We start from the raw sequence: 15,307 nt of genomic DNA on the forward strand, positions 1-15,307 counted from the left end.
TAAGCTAAGCCAGGAGAATCACTGCAAGTTTGAGGCCAGTCTGGACTACACAGAGAGACTCTATTTTGGAAACACCAAAAACAAAACAAAACAACAACAACAAAAAAAAAACAAAGTGAGGACAGAAGATAAGCAGGTGCCGGTCTCTGCAAGGCTCCCACCTATCACCCTGGGCTGCTAACCAGGTAAGTGGCCACATTCCCAGAAACAGGTCCTCCAAGGAGAGAAGCCTAGTGCCCTTGGCCTAGGTGGGCAAGGGAATATTTTGAGGGCTCAACATCCTAGAATTCAATTTGTGATTTGGCAAAATTTCAAAGCTGCAGAAACACTGTGAGACTATTACTACAACCATACACCTTTCATCAAGATGCACCAATGGCTGACATTTAGCATCTTTCTTTCTGCTTCAGAAAGAAATGTATAATAATTACTTTTATCCTTTGCAGCAGGTCAGTTTTTCCCATTCCAAGATGCAACTGGGATCATGACCTGCATGTTGGGGCTGTGTCCTCCTTGGTTTCCTTTCATGTGGAAAAGGCCCTCAGCCTCTCTTTCACATCACTGGTGAGGAGTACAGACAAGCTGTTTTCTGGAATGTTCCTCATGTGTTTGCAATTCACCACAACCACAGCAAGAGCATCAGATAATACAGGAAGCCACCAGGCTGGGGGCTCCTCTGCTCACTCAAAAGAAGGGTGCTGAACTCACTCTCTAGTCTCACCTGCTGCCCCTTCCCATCACCGGTGTCTGGCCCCAAACCTGTCCTTGGAACTCCACAGCACTGCATACTTCAGGAGCTCCTGGAGTTGCCACACAGCTGCTCAGGAAGGGGGGAGAGGGAAGGTCTGTGTGACGAGTCTGCAGGTCTGAGCAGTTCAGAGGGAGCTCCTCGTACTAGGCCTGAACACCCTGCAGGGATGGGGACCCTCCTCTTCTGAGGTCTGTGGCATGTACTACACCTCCTGCCCATGTCACAACCCAAGGGGAGAAGAGACTGAGGGTAGAGAGGAGGCAGGTGAGAGGGCAGTGTGGGGGTTCAGGGCAAAGGACAGACAGAAGAGGCGACAGGTCAGAGGGGGAAAGGAAACAGGGTACAGAGGGAGTGTGTGCACAGACGCCACAGTTGAGGTAAAACCCAGCCTGTGGTTGCTCTGGGGTCTGAAATGAATCCCTGCATCCTGGGCTCCAGCAGAGGTGAGCTCTGGCCAGAGACTTCTGGCATCTTTTCTTCTCTTCCCTCTGTGACCATCCTCTGCTCTGCTACACAAACCTTCCTCATAGAATCAAATAAATTACTGGTCTGAGACCAAGCCATCCTCCCTGTCACAGCCACAGGATTCTCCGGTCACCCATGGACCTCCATCCTGCAGGGCTATCCTCCCTCCTCCTGTTGGGCTGGGGAGAGAGAAAGCCACAACCAGTAGGCTGTGGGTGGAGTTGAGGTTCAGAGCTTAAGTGCATCCCTCTATGGGCCTCTGGAGGCCAATGAGACTCCCAGCTTCAAGGAAATGATTCACTCCAAGGGGCATTTCAGGAAGGGAGGCAGGCTGGGGACTGTTCAGACAGCTCCCCTGCAGCACACTAGGGAGAGCTGCCTACCTGCCATGGACATGAAGAGCCCAGGAGAGATGCCTAGAAGGTCCTAGGGATGCCAGGAAATCACCAGAAAGGCAGAGCACTGGAGCCAGCCTGGTCGATGGGAGCTGGCCAGGAGCTCCAAAGGGAGAAGGGAGACAGAGCAGGGAGGGGATCCACATGCACACTTAAAAGAGGGAGAGAGAAGGAATTCCGAGCAGAGTGTGGCAGGGCTGTTTCCCGAATGCTCCATCCCCAGCACTGAGCCTCCCCACTCCTCTACCTCCAGCAGCTCAGGCTCTGGACACTCAATGTGGGACCATCAAGCAGCAGAGGGAGGGCTGGGAATGAGAGGATGGGGAACACAGGAAGTAGGGAATAGCTCTCAGATGTTTCCCTAAGGGGAGCCTGACCTACAATTTTGGTGCACAATGTCAGGATGGAAGGACAGAGAAAGGTGGAGCTTTCCATGGGGCAGGGTTGGGAAGCCTTGCTGGGATCTGCTCCTGTGCTCTCTGTTGTGTTCAGGGACAGTGAATACTAAACTGTCACCACTGCCCTGGGGAGAAAGTTTCAACTCCTTTCCAAGGTGTCTCACCTGGCAGGCTCCTCCTTACAGCTCCCTAAGGCCACCAAGACTTGAACTGGGTCATGCTGGGTTCCCTCTGTCAACCTGGACACCTTCTCACCAGCACAGGCTCAGATCCTGCACATCCCCACACCCCTGCCGCTTCCTTCTTTCTTGTGACATGGCCCTGTCATCTGCAGACTCCAAAGCCTCAGCACAGCCTCCGGCTAAGAACTTCACGAATCCATCTCTATAGGCTAAGTGATAACGCAGACAAGAAGATTCTGGGCTAGTGAGAATTCCTCCTCCCACCCCATCTACCCCAGAGCTGGGCTTTAAGAGGTCAAGGCTCTGAATGTGCTTGAGTGTGAGGGAGGGGTGGATTTTCAGAGCTGGGCATTAATTAGGTCAGAAGAATGGGAATGGAAGAGAGGAACACAGGTGCAAATCCTCCTCCTGGTGATAGCAGGGAAAGCACTTTCTTGAGGGTCCTCAGTTCTCATGTAAAGCAGCACCTGTGCCACGTGGGAAGGGTGCCCCCACCCCAAGCAGAGGTTTGTCCAGTGGTTATTGTGGCTTTGAGGCAAGGACATCTTGAAATGCTTGAGGCAGTCGCTGGGCACCGGCAGTGTACGTAACCATGGTAACAGGGCAACAGGGCAGGGCAGGAGAAACCCAGGAAGAAAGTTGTGGGGAGTGGCAGCTGAGCCACACAGGAGTAGGAATTAGTGTGCTGTTCAGGGGCCAGCACAGGCTTTACTGTGAGGCCTCAGACAAGAAGGGGCTCCTAGTCCTTCTTCCGCACAACCGGCTGGCTCCTGTCTTCCTCCACCACTCCCAGGCCACACAGCAGCCCTAGGCTCCCAGCAGCAGCTTCCAGAACTGGTCCTGGCCACTTTCTTTCCCTTCCACATTTACGGGGTCTCAGATTCCTGCTTTCACTAGGAGAGCCTCCAGATCAACTGCGGTAACATGCGACTGCACCTGGCACCTTAAAGTAATACACAGCCTTCTCCCTACCTTCCTCCTCACTCAGAGCCTCCTAGAATATCCTCCCCAAGTTTCGCCCTGCCTCTCCTGCCTAGCATTCGCTGCCATGACCTCCCTGCCCACCCCCAATTTTCCTCCCCTTAGGGATCTATTTAACCCCAGGTAGGACTCAGGCAGCCATCCCCACTCCTTTGTCCCTCTGACATTCTGCAATTTCTCCTAGACTAAGAGCTTTCACCCTCAGGCTTCTGTGGTTCAGAGGTGGAGAAGGCGACAAACAATGCTCTTCCCCATACCCCATCACCCAACCTCTCAACACCGCCAGCAGTGTGACCAGCACTGTAAAATGAGAACTTTACAAGTTAGATTATTTTTTCCTTTAAAGACAACTAGCACCTTTGGGCTTGGTTACAACTCAACTCTCTCCTCTCAGTTGAGACAGTAAGCAGGTGCTGGCTCCGAGGTCTCTGTTCAGAGGGCTAACAGTCTGCCATCCCTGCCTCACTGTGTGCCTCTTCCCCATGTTCCTTGCTATGAAAGACATTGCCACCCCTAGATGTGGTGAGGTGGCGATCTGAGCAAACGAGGTGCCTCCATCTCCTCAGAGCTAGCCTGGAACAAAGCATCTTTCCTTTTTACCAAAACAAATGGCCTCCACTGATTTGGTCCGGGGTGAGCAAATGACCCTGAGCGTATGCACCTAAGAGGCTGGTAACCCACTCTGCTCTATGGGCAATTCTGTGAGGCCAGCAGGGAGTCTGTCCCTGGCAGGCGGGGTCCCTGGAACCAACCTCCCTTTGGGGCTCAATTCTTATGCCCAACATTGTCTCCTCCTCACATAATCCAGAAGGGGCACAGATGAACAACAGATCCCTCTTTCTAGATGAGAACACTGAGCCCCAGAAGGTGGATGGCCTTCCGAGGTCTCCCAAAGAGCCAAGGCTGAGCCGTGGATGCCGGCATACGGCCTGCTGCTTCCCTGTGCTCTAGCTGCCTGCTGGCTCCTTGGTCACTCCTTCCAACCTGGCAAGATGCAAGCCTATTCCCTACCCTTTGCTGGCTATAGGGCTAGGATGGCACTGACTTTCACCTCTGCCCAGCCCTGTCGTTCCTCCTACCCAGGCCTGGCCAAACAGGGTTTCCACCTGAAAAGGAGGAAAGAGGATAATTCCTAAGGGGCATCACATCATTCTCATAGTCTAGTCTTCTATCACCCCATTTTGAAGATGGGAAGACTGAGCAAGACTTAGGTACATTAGGTAAAGCTGACCAATGTACAGAGGAGGGGTTGAGTTCCAACATTCTGACATCAGCCCAGCTCATTGCCTAATTTCAAGTGCCTCCAAGAAAGTGTTCAATAGCTTCACCCATATCATCAAAGGCCCTAGGTGAGCTCACAGCAAAACCCAGGCCAGCCTGCCAACCAGTTCTCGGGTGCTGCTTCTCTGCAAAGGACATGCTCCTTGAGCAACACATTGAACACCCTATTCAGTACCATCTCAGAGACAACCTCTCCATCTGGCAGGCTGCTGTCAATCCAACAATCACCCCGGAAAGAAGCCTCCCACAGCATCTGTCCCCAGAGCCTCCCCTCCCTAGAGGATGACGCTGTCATGTTCCGCTCCTGCTGCTGGGCCCCACTGGCTGACATAATTACCACCGGTGCTGGGGCTGAGTCCACAGAGCCAAGAAATTACACACCTGCAATGTGGCGCATCTCCCCAGCACCCTGGCACAGTCTTCTGCCAAACAGTGACACAGGCTCTTCCACATCTATAGTAGCAAGGGTCTGAGCTAGTGGCACTATTGGCCCTTGTGCCACCCATACAGCCTTTGGCAGAGCAGTGCTTGTGTTAGAATAAACCAGAATCTGTAAAGCCAGAATGATGTCTTATCTGCTGAGCTTCAAAGGAAAGCAAGCCTAGGAAATCCTTTTTTTAAAAAAAACAACATGCTGGCTTATGGTGGTACACGAGTATAAGCACAGCACTGTGGAGGCTGAGACAGGAGGATCACAAATTTGAGCCCAGCCTGGGCAGCTTAATAACTTACTGAGACCCTGTCTAAAAACAAAAAAATAAATAAAAGAAAGGACTGGGGATGTGGGTCAGAGTAAAGGCCCTGATACCACAAAAGTAAATCAAATCATGAAAAAACTCAATCTCCCAGTCAGATCAGAACCTAAATGTTTGAAAATTTCTGAGACAGAATCAAGTATTTTTTAGGAGAAAAGCACATATGGAACAGCCAAAATGTCCCAGGCACTTTTGCATTCATTTTCTTTCTTAATCTGCCCAAAGCCCTGCAAGAGACTCTTCTTAACCCTGTTTTCAGATGAGAAAACCAAGGCCCAGGAAGATAAGGAAGTTGCCAGGCCACACAAGTTGTGCATTTTAGATTCAAGTATCCAGATGCCCAGCACTGGTATGGGATGGAGTTAGTTAACCTGCAGGATCCCAGGCCCTAGAAACATTCCCATCTACGCCACCCTCACTCTACCCCAGGCTTGCATGCTTTCCAAGAGCAAACACCAGTAGCCATTTCTTCCCCTGCTGACGAGGGCCCAAGGATTCAGTTTGCTTTAGCATATATTTTAAGCCCTAGGATCAGTATTTTGGAAACAATAAAGATTCCTGTATCTCCTGACTCCCCAATCGTCAGAAAATCACACTGGCTTGTTATATACTTCTTGCAAAAATTTGCCTCTGAGGTCCTGCAGGTTGGGGTACTTCCTTCTGATTCACAGAGCAGGATTTCTTCCATGTCCCTGGGAACCAGGAGAATACTGGGGATAAAGGCTGCGCATCACTGCTGTCTACAGAACCAGCATGATATAGCTGCCGGAGTAAGACTGCGTGGGTGAATGGTGAGAGGGTGGATGGACAGATGAATGAAAAGACGGTGCGTGGGTAGATGGATAAGTGGTAGATGGATGGACAGAATGCATAGAAGGATGTGTGGATGAACAAACGGATCTTAAAATGCTCTTTTAGCCACAAAGACTCAAAACTAAATCTGAAACATGTATGTTTAATCAGTTTCCATATCCTTTGCATTCCCATAAAAGTCTGTAATTTCTATTTATCTCGTAAAAGGGCTTGCTCATTCCCTCTGATCGTACGGTGTATAACAAAATTCACATGCAAGACACTAGCCTCACACCCAGATCCCACATGGCTGTCCTAAGCTCCAGGCCACAAAACAGGAAGCCTGAAAACACCCTTCACAGGAGCAACTGCTTGGGTCTCCCTGGAGGTGAGGGCCACAGTGACACGGGCTGGCCCTGCAGGAATCATTTTTACGCAGCACAAGGGATTCTGCAGGTACTAGGAGAATCCAAGTGGCGGCTGAGGCTGCAACTGCTATCTTACAGACTTCTCAAGCCCATTACCTGCGGCCAAACCCAGGCAGCATCAAAGAGAGAAAAGGACACTCCCCAGGAGCATGGTGGCCAGCCTGAGGGTGTGTGGAACGCTGGGGTTCAGTGGACAGGTGAGAGCAAGAGCAGGGATGGTGGGGTCTGGCCCTATGGAGGCCACACCCCATTTCTCTGGTTGATTAAGAGCGAAGGGATGGAGATGTAAAATAAAGACAAGAGGGAATCTGGGAGCCGCAGAGGCCAGATTTAGACTGGAGGCTAACAGGGCTCTGCTGATGAGACACTAAAGCCAAGTCCATTACAAATGTCCCTCCCCAAATTCCTCAAGCTCCCAAATGTCTGACAGGCTGTGCGTGGAGAAGGGGGACCAAGCCAGCCAGCGTGCCTACTCCTGGTGACCTTGTGGGAACTGTGCAGTCCTCCTGCTCTGAAGCTGCAGTGATTCCCCAGGGCTCCACTTCTCCCAGGTGCCGGGCAGGCTGGCCTGCCACATCCCCTAAAAGCGGAATGGGTAGGAAGCTCGGAGGGAAGACACATACTCAAGAACATCCCCTTACTCCAAGAGCGGCCACATTTCAGGAACAGGCTGTCTGAGATGAAAGGCACCGTGAGGTACCTGGGGTGAGGCGAGGTGGGGATTATCTTATGGGAAAGGCATGTGAATTCTGGCCTTGTCCCTATCAAACCGAGGCCACAGAAAATGGCTCAGGGGACGGAGTACAGCCTTGACCTCTACTGAGGAGAAACACAATAGCTATCCGGTTTCCCAAGTTATATCTTTGGCCCTTTTATAGATGAGAAAACCTCAAATCAGAGCAGATAGTAAGGCATGGAATCAAGCCTGGAGCTTGGGCTCCATGTCTCGTTTTTAGAGGGCCTGAAGGGAGTGGGTGTGATTGTAATCATACCTACAAGGTTTAACAGTACGTAATCTTGACCAAGACAGGGACTTGTCCTGGACCTTACTTGTCTCATCTGTAGGACAGGAACACACTGATTTAGGAGTGATGGTAAATGCCTGTAATCCAGCACTCTGGAGACCGAGGCAGGATTGCCAAGAGTTCAAGGAGGGTCTGAACTACATAGCAAGAACCTGCCTCAAAAGACTCTAAACCCACACAGGCCAAAAACATGAGAACATACTGATATTAAATGCATCTATATAACCTGAGGTGGCCATAGGCCATAAACAACTAAAAACTGGCAATTTCATATGACTCAACATATGCTTACAGGAAGATAATACCAATGTTACCATATGCCCAGCTGGCGCTTGAACTCTAAATAGCCAAATCCTAAAATCAAGAATTCCCTAATCCAAAATGGCCTGGCTTGGCTAAGCATTCAGCCTCTCTACCCTGTGGCCAAGCATCCTTCCCCTATCTATTGCCAGAGGACATGCGGATTTAGAGGCAATGTTTCCATTTAAGCTCCCTAAACAAGCCCTGATATCAACCAGATGTCCAAAGCCACCATCCCCGATGTCCAAAGCCACCATTCCACACATCCAAAGTCACCAGACGTCCAAAGGAACACTCCCAGACATCTATCTGCCCAAGGGAAAACTTGTTTCTGGTTGCTCAGGCACCCAGCTCATGGGTCCTGGTATCTTGCCCTCCCTCCTCAGATGCACACACTCAGAGGTTCTAGCTCAAGCCGGTGGTCTCAGCTCACCGGCTCTGATGGAGTCCTCGATGGGCGACTTGGACCAGTCCCTGCCTCTCCTCCCTGCACCTTCTTCAGAGGTGTCCAGCCTGTTCTTTATTCTTCTACTTCCTGGATGACCCAGCCATGTCACACTTACAGAGACAGAGCCTCCGAGGCACCCCAGCACTGGGACACCACCTCCTGGCAGGGAACCCTGTGTGGGTGTGTGCATACTCATATGTGCCTGTGCCTCCCTCCCCTGCCCAGGGCATGGGAAACGGGTCACTGTGTACTTTGTCTACTATGTCTTCCCCTCACCTCTGCTTTGTTCCTCCACAGTGCACAACACAGTTGTATGCGTACAAACAATGTCCCAATACTGCAATTGTCATTAATCAATTTAGTGCCACCTCCCTCACTAGAAGGTAGACTCCATGAGGACAGTGGCACCTCTAAGCTCCCTAAACAGGTTCAGTGCCAGGCACAAGGCAGATAATTAGTAACTGTCACATGAATGTACGAGTTCCATCTACACTTACCTCTGTGAGTTACTTTCACCTTTTTTTGTCTGTCTTGTCTTGAGTGTCTGCTATATAGCCCAGGCTGGCCTTGAAATCACAATGATCCTCCTGCCTCAGCCTCCTGAGTGCTGAGATTACAGGCCTATTCTACCACACCTGGCTGTCATCTCACAGGGAGGAAACTAAGGCTCAAAGAGATGGCATGAATTGCTGCTAGCCCTTAGCTAACGAGGTCAGAGCTAGAACCTGAACCCTAGCCACCTGCTTCTAAAGCTCGTGCTCCTTCTACTCCCATCTGCTGCTCTCTCATGCCTGGCCAGCATCCTAAAACAGGGCTGTTGGACACATGTCCCTCACAACAATCGCCTTTTGCAATCCCACAAGAGGGGAACTTGCACTCAGTCCCTGCTCATCTGTGGGAAGAGCCTAGGCCTCCAAATGCAGCCAAACCCAGGCCCAGCAAGCCAGACCCACCCCCTGCATCGGGAAGCAGAGCCAAGGAGCCCTAGCTCTGGGGCCTCCCTAGAAGCAGGTTGTACAGGACAAAGAGGGGCTGTGTCTAAGCTCCTGCCCTACCCCCATCCCCAGGCACCCCAGCTTACCATGGACTCGCTGATGAGCAGCAGCAGGAGGGCCTCCTCAATGTTATCCTTCGGGCAGTAGAGGCTGAAAGGCAAATGCAGCCGGGCTTAAGCCCACCCCGCAGCCACAGCACCTCTGACCACCCCGTGGCCCTTCTGCCCCAAGTCAGCACCCAACTGGTAAGGTGACCCACTCCTGCATAATTCACAGGCACTGACATCACAAGCAGCTCCTTAATGGGCCCTAAATTAGGGTCTGAAAGGCCACAGATGCCCCTGGGGAAGAAGGGGCCTTCCTGTCCAGAGCACTGCCTGAAGCTGCAGGGCGAGGCACAGAGAGCACCACATAGGTTCCGAGCCTCTGCCAGCTGGCCACGGACCCACCTGGGACTATAGGCATCAGATCACCAAATGGGCCTCTGGGTGACTGACTGGAGTCTCCCCCCGGGCCCACAGAAGAGCTTCCTTCCCTGATCCCTGAGTGCCTGCCCGGCCCAGAGTGCAGGGCAGCAACCAAAGAGGTACAGGCAGAGGCTGGGAGTCCCACCCAGTGTGAGATTGGTGTGGCTGAGCAGGGCAGGTGGAACTCACTTGTCCCCTTCATAGAGGTGAGGCTTGCGCAGGGCCTGCGTGATGAAGGCGTTCTCCTCCTTGCTCATGAACTCGGGCAGAGGGTGGGACAGAGGGCTCCAGTAGCATTCCTCACTCAGTGAGTGCAGCAGGACCCCTGCCAGGTGCTTGGCAGCCATCTGCAGGCAGGAGGAACTCAGCCGGACGCACTGTAATGCCCTCCACCCAGCTGGCCCTGTATGTGGGGCCCCCGGGCTCCCTGGTGCCACTCCTGAGGGATCCCAGCACTGAGGCGCCCCAGCCTTTTGGGCTTAGATGGCTCTACCTCATCTCTTCTGCCTCTCCTCTTCTAGATGAGAGGTGTACACCCTCCCTCTCCTGACCCCAGGGAACACCCCCATCTCTGTGTGCCCTGAAGGCCCTTACAGAGGTGGAAAGGAATCGGACCTAGAAGCACAGGCACCTTTTTCTACCAAATGCCTGGTGGAGGTGCTGACAGCATGCACAGCAGCTATGGTTGTGATTCTGGATGCATTAAGGCCTATGAAGGCAGGTGTGAGGTGAGGCAAGAAAGCCACCCCTGGCTGCCTGCTATGATTTCTGTTGTCTCCTACAGAAACTCTCCCCCAACCCTTGCATAAACCAGGGACAGCCAGCAGCTACATTACCACTTTAAAGTTTTGGGTTGCTTTGGTCTCCACAGTCCGTAGAACTTCACGGAGTTCCCTCATGGCCTTCACGATATTCCTGGAGGGAGGGCAGCAGACATGGGTCATTATGGGCCCAACTCCTGCAAAGACACCCTCAAGCCTGCAGAGCTAAGTGGAAGCCTGTGTGCTGGAGTTTTCCTTGAATACCTTCAATCATTAAGATGAAAGACCAGAGTAATAACCCAAAGGCCACAGCAAGCAGAGACAACAGCAAAGAGAGGAAGGAGATCCATCTCCCAAAGACTCCAGCAACTCAGATTTCCAGTTTACCACTCAAGGGCACCAAGACTGACCCTGTAAACCCGTGCCACCCTGGCCCAAATGCCTTGGCTGGCCTGAGCTTCCCAACTTGGGTCAGTTTCACACGTCGCCTGCTACATGCAGCCCACGCTGGAGTCCATCCTCACTGCAGGTCCCCACTGCCAGGCCCCAAGACTGACCCAGTGACCTGCCAGCCAGGTCTCCTCTCTTCCATCAACCTCTGAGCCTTAACAATTTTTAGGGTTGCTACAATGTGACCTACAGTGAGAAATACACCTCATACTGAACTCACTGTTCTTTGTACACAAATATAAGGCTTCTTGACACACTTACCTCTTTCCACTATGGACAGGCAACTCTGACACTTGCGAGTTTACTTCTCCCTCACTCTGCTTTTGAAAGACACTGGCTGCAGCCCACAAAATCATCTTGCATGTAACCCCTAATGAGCTGCAGCCTGCAATTTGAAAAGCAGCTCCCTGCCCCTGGAGATATCTAGCTGACATAGAGAGGTCAGCTGACCCCTCCCCAGACCAGTGCCTTCAGAATCCCAGGGATGAGTGAATTTAGGGTAGCTCTTCTGAGTGGCCTCCTGGGACTGCTCCTCACCTCCCCTGACTTAGCTCCCACCACTCAAGTGAATGCTAAACTGAACGACCAGTTCTGGTGTCAAGTGCTACCTACCATGGGCCTTCAAAAGCCCTTCATCTTTTACAACCAGTAAGACCCCCAGACCCTTGCCAGCCTGCTTGTTAATTCTTTTGAAGCAACTCCCACACCTCAAGGTCATTTTCCAGGGCAGCTCTGACCTTCGCACACTGTGGCCTCCTGAGCTCGGGGTTCACCCCAGGTACCCCATCACAGCTCCCACTATGAAGTAGACCAGTCCCGTTTATCTGCTTGGGTTGAGGAGTGGGAGTTCCCTGGATGGTACCACACGAGGGAAAGCTCAGGCTGCCAGGCTAGCACGTGTGGACGAGATGAGATCGAAGCCTGACCAGCCAAAGCAGGCAGCCAGGAGAGCTGCAGGAGCTCCTGCTCAGCACACTCAGGTGCCTTGAGCTCACAGATCAAGTCCTCTGGCTTCAGTGAAGCTCTGGCTCAGACAAGAGGGCTAAAAATATACAAATGTCCAATATTACAAAAGCAGTCCTATTTTAGGGCTGAGAATGGAGACCAAGATCCCTGGGGTAGGGTCAGAATCACAACTTTGCCTAGTCAGCCCAGTGCTCCGAAGAACCCATAGGCCAGGGAGACTCAGGCTCAGGACACACCACGCAGGCCCATCTACGAAGGGCCACGTGGCCTAGGAAAGCAGGTTCGCCTGTTCCTCCTCCGCAACATGAGCGCTCCATTTAGCTCAGGGTGTCCCAGCTTCAGCTGTCTGCATACACAGTTCAGTCTTCACCGCTAGTTGTGTGGGGTTAGCAGTGTCATTACTTATGTAACTCTTTTATAATCTTCCTTCTGCTTCAGTAGATTTCTCACTAGAACACATGCGTTTACTGTGCTGGTTATTTTTCTGTCAACAGATATTTTTTTAAGTCTGTGGCTGAGCGCGGTGGCACAGGCTTGTAATCCTAGCTACTGAGAAGGCTGAGGCAGGACAAGTCCTAGTTTAGGGCCTGTTAAGATAAAGACAAAAGAAGTGTGGATTCTGTGGTAGAGTTCTTGCCTAAATGCACAAAGTCCTGGGTCTCATCCGCTATATCACCACCAAAAAAACAAGTTAGCATGAGTCTCACTATAACTTACACACTGGGAAAATGGTATAGATCAGAGGTGCTTGGATTATAGTCTTTGGACTAGCAGCACCACAATCCCAGGAATCTACTGGAAAGACACTTGTTGGAAATGCATTCCAGATCCGCTGATCAGAAATTCAGATTGGGCCCAGCAAGCTAAGACTTACTGAGTTCCTAGAAGGTTCCAATGGACACTCAAGTTTAAGAGCTGCTGGCTTAGATGATCTAGTGTCCTCTGGTTCTAGTCTAAGAAGCCAGATTTCACAAGGGACAGTCCACCAGGGAAACACCAGCCCTGCAGTTAGATCCTGTGTCCATCTCCTGGAACTGTGGCGCTCTAAGTCCCGGTCTCTCCCGGAGGAAGCCTTCTCAGTCCCTCATAGTTTTGTCAGGAGGCCAACGCGAGAGCCCAAGTGTACTGGGGTGTGTGCCAGAGGCTCCCCAAATGTTATTCTCCTTCCCCCATCTAGGTTGTGTCCTGAAGATCACATTCCTGATGGATTTAACTGGCATAATTTTGCAGGGAAGTTCAGCTAGGTCCTCCTGCTTCACGTTCATCTGTCTCCGACCAGCCTCAGCCCCACAGGGGACTGAAAAACAGGATTCCCTGGCAGATGGACAGAGCCAGGGACAGGCCTGGCGTCCCTACAAGCCTCAGGAGACAGAGTCTATAGCAGAGTCACCCAGTCCCACTGAGGCCGCTGTTGCAGAAAACAGCTCAGAGCAGGACAGTAGCCTGCAAGCCAAGCCAACTTGCTGAGGGGGCGGCACAGCACCAGCCATCACCAGGACAGAGAGAAGACACAGATCGCGTGAGCTCCCGGAATGGAGAGGAAACGACTGGCTCTGGGAACTCAGTACGCAGGCCCGCTCCCTGGCAGCTGGAGACACAGCCACAGGAGGCGGGGTGGCCCCTGGGGCCACACAGACTCTGCAGCCCAGAGGAGGCTGGCGGCTCACAGGACCTTGGGTGATTTTCCATTCTGTGGGCCACCTGCCAGTCTCCTCCCTGGTAGCCAAGCCCAGACTGCTGCCAGGAGGCTGGAGCCAGAAGTGACTATGGCCTCTCGTCCCACACCACCACAAGGACTGTCCTCTGTCACTGCTGGGTGCACGCCACCCTCCACTGTATACCACCATCACTCCTAGACCAGCTGACTGGCTTCTCCCGGGGGTCAAGAAGAAATGCTGACTCCCAGGGCCCCAGCCACTCCCCCAGCACACGCCTAAGGAGCCAGCACTACATTTTAACAAGATCTTGTGACCCAGAATTAGATCTCACTCTTTCCAAACCTATGAGGGATTTTTGTCATCTAAATAAGCGCCTAAGAATTCTTTGGCAAAACAAATCATCACCCTCAGGCATGTTTTGAGTAAATCCCAATTTTTACTGAATGTCCTCAGAGAAAAAAACCCCACTCAGAGGTTCCAGCAGTCAAGGCTGCACAGGGGAGATGTGAAGTCCTAGGCTGAAGGCATCCTGTTATGCAGTGCTGGGAATAAGCCCTGCCTCAGTTTACCCCTCTGAGAACTGAGAAACCAACGAGACTTCTCATGAGCCCCAGATGGCCACCAGGCTGAACGGTGCCAGTCCAGCCCCAACAGTGTCTGTGCCAGGTAGAGCTTGGGCTTTTCCAAGCTGTTTCTGGCTGGCCGGCAAGCAGCCAGCTTGAAAGATCTCTTTGTTCTCGTCTCTCCTGCCGACCTTTCTGAGCCAAGCTGCCCACTCTCAACAATATCCAAACAGGGCCTCAAACAAACCCTGGCCCAGAAACAGGCTGCACAGGGCAAAGCCAGGAAGCTGTCTACTGCAACTAAAGTAAGGCTTGACTGGCCAGAAACAGAGAGAGACAGAGACACGGGCAGTGATGCCTGACCTCAGAGCGGCTGCCACGTGCGACATGAAGGGTGTGGTAAGCCCCTGAGGTCCCCTCACCAGCAGCAGGCCGTGGAGCGCATTTTCCAAAGCCCTTCTCCAGTTCCATCTTCACCAAGTCTGATCAGGTGGGGAGGCCCGGCTTCCACAACATGAACACACACGTGGCACCCAGAGGCCCTCAAGAAATCATCACTGAGCACTGGGGTGTGGCTCAGCAGAGAGCGCTTGCCGAGCATGCAAGAGGCCCTGGGTTCCACCCCCAGCACCATAAAAAATAAATAAAAATTAAGAATCACCATCGAACAAACACCTTTTTTCCAATGAAGGAACTAAAGCCCAGGGACAGTACTCCCTTTTCTAGGCAGCAAGGGCTCAGCAAGGGCTGAGGGTGTAGGCAGCAAGGGCTCAGACTGTACTACTTTTAAACCTAAGAAAGACAAAATCTATTTCTCTACCTGAGGTGCTTAAATTTTCATCTCCTACCACCTGAACGCAGAACTCCCTAAATTTAATCTACTAAGTCTTTACAAAGTGCCTCCTGCATAACAAGTGCTGGGCCACTGGCCCTATTCACAACAGGCAGTTGATAGATACTTTGGGAGTAAATTAAGAGACTGACAGAATAGATGAGAGTCTCCCTTGTGGCTTTGTGTGTAAGGAGCCCTCCGTCTGTTAAAACAGCCAGGCTCCTAACTTACTTGGAGTTCAGCAAGTGTTATGCACACAGTAGGTGCTTTGTTAAGTTCATTTTAGGAGAGCTAGTTTGCTTTGACACAGAGAACAAGAAACAGAATCAAACTGAGCGCGGAATGGAACCTAAACAATACTGATACATATGACCCTAACCACAAGTCCCCCTTTCAGGGCTGACTCTGTCATGA

General features: G+C 51.9%; 1 protein-coding gene across 3 annotated transcripts in view; it reads right to left on the reverse strand.

The window, feature by feature from the left end:
• Ttc7a (tetratricopeptide repeat domain 7A) overlaps positions 1–15,307 on the reverse strand; it is a 130,089-nt gene that overhangs the window by 54,742 nt on the left and 60,040 nt on the right. For all 3 annotated transcript variants that reach the window (XM_063229069.1, XM_003473072.4, XM_013155851.3), the window contains 3 exons: positions 10,500–10,578; positions 9,853–10,010; positions 9,283–9,346 (listed from right to left, as the gene is read on the reverse strand). In XM_063229069.1, the coding sequence (XP_063085139.1) occupies positions 9,283–9,346; positions 9,853–10,010; positions 10,500–10,578 (301 nt within the window). The remainder of the gene's footprint in view (positions 1–9,282; positions 9,347–9,852; positions 10,011–10,499; positions 10,579–15,307) is intronic.

Source organism: Cavia porcellus, unplaced genomic scaffold (genome assembly GCF_034190915.1).
Source record: "Cavia porcellus strain 051 isolate PalLab524CR breed Dunkin Hartley unplaced genomic scaffold, mCavPor4.1 scaffold_1, whole genome shotgun sequence".
In the NCBI taxonomy this organism is placed as follows: Eukaryota; Metazoa; Chordata; class Mammalia; order Rodentia; family Caviidae; genus Cavia; species Cavia porcellus.